Source organism: Limulus polyphemus, unplaced genomic scaffold (genome assembly GCF_000517525.1).
Source record: "Limulus polyphemus unplaced genomic scaffold, Limulus_polyphemus-2.1.2 Scaffold6376, whole genome shotgun sequence".
NCBI lineage: Eukaryota > Metazoa > Arthropoda > Merostomata > Xiphosura > Limulidae > Limulus > Limulus polyphemus.
Genome location: NW_013671986.1, coordinates 1 through 7665, shown reverse-complemented (window position 1 = coordinate 7665; position 7665 = coordinate 1). Strand labels below are relative to the sequence as shown.

The 7665-nt window shown below is 33.3% G+C and overlaps 1 protein-coding gene across 1 annotated transcript; it reads left to right on the top strand.

Annotated features, from left to right (window-relative positions):
* Nucleotides 1–226: 226 nt before the first annotated feature.
* On the top strand, nucleotides 227–3644 carry LOC106473659 (SUMO-activating enzyme subunit 2-like). Its single transcript, XM_013934338.2, has one exon. The coding sequence runs from the start codon at nucleotides 533–535 to the stop codon at nucleotides 2360–2362; it is 1830 nt and encodes a 609-aa protein (XP_013789792.1). The 5' UTR covers nucleotides 227–532; the 3' UTR covers nucleotides 2363–3644.
* The last annotated feature ends 4021 nt before the right edge of the window (nucleotides 3645–7665 follow it).

Genomic DNA, 7665 nt, shown 5'->3' with positions numbered 1-7665 from the left:
CTTATTTCGCTTAACTGTTTTATTTTGCTGTGTGGAGTTTAGTCTATGTTTGTTTTTTAACAACATTTGCATATGTTGTTGTAGTTGTATGACTGGTGTAGGAAGTAGTGGTTTTCAAATTTGTTTATTATTATGGCTTGTTCAGCATCGGGTTTTAGTTCGTTGAACGACCTGGGAGGGTTAAATTCGATTCAACCTCTCCTTAATTATTGTTTATAACTGTCAAATGCTGCTGTTAAAATTCGTTGCATCAGGTTCGTATTTACACTACGCATACAACTAAAGATTGATTTTTCTTAGACTTTTCAGGGCCTAAAATTTTATTTTTTTACACCTATATGATGTCAAAAAACCATTTATTACATATATAAAATGAACGTCTGATCAACTCGTTAACAGAAAACCTCTTTATTTTAAAAAATGGCGCACAATAGTCATGTGACCGCCCTCCTTTAGCGTCACTGAGTGCAATCACGTCTTTGTTAGCAGTAGAACCGGCGACAGTGGTATCAATTTGTGTGATATCTTGAAAATGGCGATTGTTAAAGGAATTTTTGACGAAAATACGCGAAATTTAATTAAATCCGCTAAAGTACTCGTAGTTGGTGCTGGAGGTATTGGATGTGAACTTCTGAAGAACTTACTACTTAGTGGTTTTGAAAACATAGACGTTATTGATTTAGATACTATTGACGTTAGTAATCTTAATAGACAGTTCTTGTTCCAGAAACAACACGTGGGAAAATCTAAAGCTGAAGTTTCGAAGGATAGCGCCCAGAAATTCAACCCTAAGGCCAAAATCACAGCTCATCATGATAACATAATGAAACCTGATTACAGTCTAGATTTTTTCAAAGAATTTTCAATAGTTATGAATGCTCTTGACAATAGAGCTGCCAGAAGCCATGTTAACAGAATGTGCCTTGCTGCAGATGTTCCTTTGGTAGAAAGTGGAACAGCCGGTTACCTGGGGCAAGTAACAGTGATTATTAAAGGTCAGACAGAGTGCTATGAGTGCCAGCCTAAACCACGACAAAAATCTTTTCCTGGTTGTACAATAAGGAATACTCCATCAGAACCTATTCATTGTATTGTTTGGGCTAAGCACCTCTTCAATCAACTGTTCGGAGAAGCTGATCCAGATGAAGATGTATCACCGGATATGGCAGACCCCGAACTTGGAGGGGAAGCAGGACAAGTGGCTTTAAACTTTGATGCAGGTATAGATGGCAACATTCAACGGGTGTCAACAAGGGGATGGGCCGAGTCTTCAGGATACAATCCTGTCAAGATTTTTAACAAGCTTTTCCGTGATGATATTAAGTATCTCTTATCTATGGATAAGTTATGGCAGAAACGTAAACCGCCACAGCCCCTTGACTGGGGAGAGCTTCCCGACTCTGTGGCCTGTAGCAGTAATAGCCGATCAGCAGCCATTAGAGAACAGGAAATTTGGAGTCTGAAAAAGTGTTCAGTGGTATTTGAAAATACAATACATAGCCTGAAGAAAAAGTTAGAAACATTATCTGGAGACCACTTGGTGTGGGATAAGGATGAGGAAGACTGCATAAACTTTGTAACAGCTTGTGCTAACATTAGGGCTTTTTGTTTTGGTATATCCCAGAAGAGCCAGTTTGATATAAAGTCAATGGCGGGAAATATCATCCCTGCAATAGCCACAACAAATGCAGTGATTGCAGGGCTTCTAGTACTTCAGGCATGGAAGATTTTAATGGGCCACAGTAGTGATTGCCGCACAGTATATCTCAATAAACAACCCAACCCCAAAAAGAAATTACTAGTTCCTTGCTTATTAGACAAACCAAACCCAAAATGTTATGTGTGCTCTTCCAAGCCAGAAGTGTCGGTTCAACTAAGCTGTAAGACCCTAACAGTAAAGACTTTGGAAGAACAAATCCTCAAAGAACAGTTGCACATGGTTGCGCCGGACGTGGAGATTGATGATGGAAAAGGAACAATCCTAATTTCTAGTGAAGAGGGGGAAACAGAAGAAAATAAGTATAAAGTGCTTGAAGAATTTGGAATTAAAAATGGATCTAGGTTGAAATGTGATGATTTCCTCCAAAACTTTGAAGTAGTTTTGAACATTATACATAAAGAACACCTAGAGGATGGAGTAGAGTTTGTTGTTATTGGAAATGCTGGAGAACCACTTCCTGAAGAAAACAGCACAGAACTACCTAAATATAAGGAAAAAGTTCAGCAGGTCCTAGAAGAAGTCACTGAAGATGATGACCTAGTTATTATTGAAGAGGAAGAAGTGGATGTTGAAAAGAAGCGCAAACATTCTTTGGATGAAGATCAAAGAGAGGAAGTAGTGAAAAAAATTCGTATCAGTTAAAAGTTTTTATATTTTAACAAATATGGTAACACTCGTGTTGTGGTACATCAACAATGCCCACTGGTTTATCAAATTATGCTACCTTTATTTTTCTGAAATAAATTTATAATTTAAGCATCTTTTAACGTTAAGATTTAAAATTAAACACATATGGAAATGAAATAATTTAATAAATTATACATCTTTTTAGTTGTGTAATGGTTTTGGTTATCTTTTGAGAATTCAATGAAAACAAAGCCAAAAATGTTGTTTTCTATCTAAAAATTCTGTTACTAAATTTAACTTTCAGTCAATGGATATGTGTTAAGGAGAAAATTATAATGTGAGTTTAATCCAAATGGGATTAATATAATATTTATTGGTACTAAGGTAAAACTGTTTGTATTTATCAAATTATGAGGCAGTTTGTCATTGAAAGAGTTACTGCACAAATTTATTACTGCAATGCACCAGTCAAGTGAAATTTCTTATTGATTATTTTAAACTCTGTAATATAGTATTAGGAATTCGGTTAAATTCATTATTTGATGAATATATACTGGGCAATTCAACTTTGATACAGTAAAGTGGGAAATATTAATATCTAAAGTTTCTAAAAAAATTCCCATCAATTGGAAAATAATCTACTTAAAATATGTTAACTACAGTGTATGGTTAAAGTTAAGTTATTTTGATTTCAGGTTTATGCTGAAGACTAGTGAACATCAAGTTGTGATTTCATATTACTTGCACTAATTCTGGTCATAAAATATTAAATGGTACTGAACTTGGTATCGAAACATTGAACTCTAGAAGCATAGAAAAGAACAAACAAATTCAAAGCATAAGAAAATATGTCTCAAATCTTGGGAAAAAGAGTGTGAGGGGATTAAGCGTATTTAACCCGCTATCGTTCATATTGTGAATCCTGCATGACGATATGATTGGAAAAACGTACATTTAGAATGTTGTAAATTATACCATGTTTCTGGTTGGATACATTTCTTATTAAATGTTGTATATACAAAAAACAAATCTGGAACGTGTAAACTGGTTGTGACATTCATGAAATCTGTGCTTTATATGTTGGTGTTTTTTGTTTTTTTCATGTTTTCACTACATATGTCATTCTTCCTACAGGTTTAATGCTTGCTAATTACTATATGTGTAACTACTGTAAGAATATTGAAGTAGAAAGACAATAAATTTTGTTTATTGTTACATAATTAATACTAGGTCCTGTGCTGTGTATCGAGGATGGTACATGTAGAAATCAAAATCTTGAATAAATGATTTTAATAAAGCTTGAGCATTTACCAAAAAATAACTTCAATGGTAAGGTATCGGATATCTCCAACGCTCAACAAAGTCAATCTTGATAAAGATAGTTTTTCAAGACATCAAATTAATGATCTTGGTTATGAGAGGTTAGACGCAACCTCTCTGTAACAGGTGAGGGAGGATGCTATACCACACTGCAGGAATACTAGTTGTGTTAGGGGGACATGAAGGGCTATTACCATCCAAAGAATAGAAAAACCTGATGGTAAAGAACCAGTTTTATGCATACACTTTGTGTTCTAAAAAGATACAGTACAATCTAACATCAGGCCACATGTTGCATTTTCACTTTAGGAAAATTCAAGAGTTTTCACTGATCTTCTGTAAGAACTTGTCACTCCCCTCCCCCTAATTAAATCTCATATGGTACCGCTGCTATATTGTTAAGGAAATGTTAACTTTTAGAAATGACCAATACATGTTAAAAGTGCAACACTTGACAACAGGAGTGTGATTTGTCTACCACCACTTTGAATTGAAGCACAAATTTCAGTAAAAAAAAAATACAATGTAACCATTAAGTACAGGTTTTGTGGTAGTAGTTACAAATGTACGGAAAAACCAAAATAACTGAAGTACAGATATGAGTACAGTAACAAGTTTTGGTAAAATTAAAAAAAAAGTAATTATTATTAAGTAGAAGACTACAGACTCAAATGTAAGGGTAACTTTAATCTAGGGCTAAATGGTGGTGAGGGCCAGAATAAACTAAATGAAGAAAAAAAATAAGATGTATTGTGTGGGAACAAGGTAAAGTAATTTTAATATTAGACTAAACTGTTAATTACTGTAGTATAAGAAATAAAATAGATGACCTAAGAGCAATGGTCCGAAAAACAGGATTTTGATGTGAAACCTGGTTCAATGTAGACAATTTTGATGACAAGAATTTCTTTGAAATATGGGATTATAGGTTATTTAATAGGGACAGAGTACTAAGAAGAGGGGAAGGAGTGTCTTTAGGGTTAAAATATGGGTTGCATCCTGTTCAAGTTAAGGAAACTAAAGCAAGTCACAATGAGGTTGAATCTGTTTGGGTTTCTGTTAGTGGTTATAAACGGAGAAGGCTTTCATTTGGAATTTGTTACAGATTGCCAAATGAAAGTGATTAAATTAAGGAGAAAGTATACAGTGAGATAAATAATTCATTTGTTAATAAGGTTATAATTATCGGGATTTTAATTTCAGGCATATAGACTGGGAAATGAGGGAGACAGGTTTCAGGTTGGTATTCTTCAACATTTTGATAAGGAACAATGTTAATTTAGACTTATCATTAACTTCCAATAAAGAAATGGGGTAAAGATTGAGGAACATCTGAGTGCAAGTGGTCATTTCTCAATTATATTTGATGTTTTGCTGTATATGGAAATAAGTAATAATAAGATTTTGGGTCCAAATTTGAAAAGATGAAACAAAAATTATACATTGTGAATTGGGCAAACATATTAATTACTGATCAAATGTGGAAAAAGATTTTAAATGAATAATTGAATATTAAAGACAAACATGTTCATTATGTATAAAAAAGAGGGGTTGCAAGGAAAAAGCCAGGTTGGCTCACAAAGGGTATAAAAGATAAGGTTAAAGAAATGCATTAAGTTTAAATTGACTGCAGTGATTGGAGATTTGGGGGATTATAGAAGATCAAGAGGGATGATCATATGGGAAATTGGAAAATCAAAACACAAAAAGGGTTGAAAATTGAGATACATTAAGGGTAAACAAAATATGATGGGAGTAGGACCTCTATGGGATGATACAGGGAGGCTCATATCTGACAATTCTGAGATGATGTAAAATATCTACTTTTATTTCAATTCCTACAAATAAAGATTTCAGGAATATACTTCATCCTAAACAGACAGAAACAAGATGATCACATTAATATATTCTTCATCCCAAAAGGTTGCCAGAGGAAACAAAATGATCATATTAATATATTCTTCATCCTAAACAGTTGCCAGATGGAAACCAGATGATCATATTAATATATTCTTCATCCTAAACAGTTGCCAGAGTGAAACCAGATGATCATATTAATATATTCTTCATCCTAGATGGAAACAAGATGATCACATTAATATATTCTTCATCCTAAACTAGTTTTAGGTTGTATCTACAGAATTTTGAATATCAGTTTAGAGTTTATAATTTTATTATATAAGTCACTCGTTAAGCCAAATTTGGAGAATTGTATTCAGTCTTGAGTGCTATGGAGGTGTTTAAGATTGCTAAGGGAATAGATAGTGTTGATGCATCATCTTTTTTTTTTTTATACTTAATGCTCAGAATGATAAGACTAGGGGACACAAATATGAATTTTACTATAGTTTCCTGTACCTTAGAGTTGCCATCTAAATCAGTTGATTACAGATATATGTACCTTAGAGTTTTCACCTAAGGCAGTTTATTACAGATATATGTACCTTGGAGTTGTCACCTAAATCAGTTTATTACAGGTATATGTACCTTAGAGTTTTCACCTAAGGCAGTTTATTATAGATATAGGTACCTTAGAGTTTTCACCTAAGGCAGTTTATTACGGATATATGTACCTTGGAGTTGTCACCTAAATCAGTTTATTACAGGTATATGTACCTTAGAGTTGTCACCTAAATCAGTTTATTACAGATATGTGTACCTTAGAGTTGTCACCTAAATCAGTTTATTATAGATACAAGTACCTTGGATTTGTCACCTAATTGTATGGGAAATTGGAAAATCAAAACACAAAAAGGGTTGAAAATTGAGATACATTAAGGGTAAACAAAATATGATGGGAGTAGGACCTCTATGGGATGATACAGGGAGGCTCATATCTGACAATTCTGAGATTATGTAAAATATCTACTTTTATTTCAATTCCTACAAATGAAGATTTCAGGAATATACTTCATCCTAAACAGACAGAAACAAGATGATCACATTAATATATTCTTCATCCCAAAAGGTCACCAGAGGGAACGAGATGATCATATTAATATATTCTTCATACTAAACAGTTGCCAGAGGGAAACCAGATGATCATATTAATATATTCTTCATACTAAACAGTTGCCAGAGGGAAACCAGATGATCATATTAATATATTCTTCATACTAAACAGTTGCCAGAGGGAAACCAGATGATCATATTAATATATTCTTCATCCTAGATGGAAACAAGATGATCACATTAATATATTCTTCATCCTAAACTGGTTTTAGGTTGTATCTACAGAAATTTGAATATAAGTTTAGAGTTTATAATTTTATCATATAAGTCACTGGTTAAGCCAAATTTAGAGAATTGTGTTCAGTCTTGAGTGCTATGGAGGTGTTTAAGATTGCTAAGGGAATAGATAGTGTTGATGCATCATCTTTTTTTTTTAATATATACTTAATGCTCAGAATGATAAGACTAGGGGACACAAATATGAATTTTGCTATAGTTTCCTGTACCTTAGAGTTGCATCTAAATCAGTTTATTACAGATATATGTACCTTAGAGTTGTCACCTAAATCAGTTTATTACAGATATATGTACCTTAGAGTTGTAACCTAAATCAGTTTATTACAGATACACGTACTTTAGATTTGTCATTAAATCAGTTTATTACAGCTACATGTTCCTTTGAATTGTCACCTAAATCAGTTTATTACAGATACATCTACCTTAGAGTTTTCACCTAAGGCAGTTTATTATAGATACATGTACCTTAGAGTTGTCACCTAAGGCAGTTTATTACGGATATATGTACCTTGGAGTTGTCACCTAAATCAGTTTATTACAGGTATATGTACCTTAGAGTTTTCACCTAAGGCAGTTTATTATAGATATAGGTACCTTAGAGTTTTCACCTAAGGCAGTTTATTACGGATATATGTACCTTGGAGTTGTCACCTAAATCAGTTTATTACAGGTATATGTACCTTAGAGTTTTCACCTAAGGCAGTTTATTATAGATATAGGTACCTTAGAGTTTTCACCTAAGGCAGTTT

Coding starts and splice junctions, on each gene's coding strand:
- LOC106473659 (XM_013934338.2), top strand. CDS start 533: ATGGCGATTGTTAAAGGAATTTTTGACGAAAATACGCGAAATTTAATT.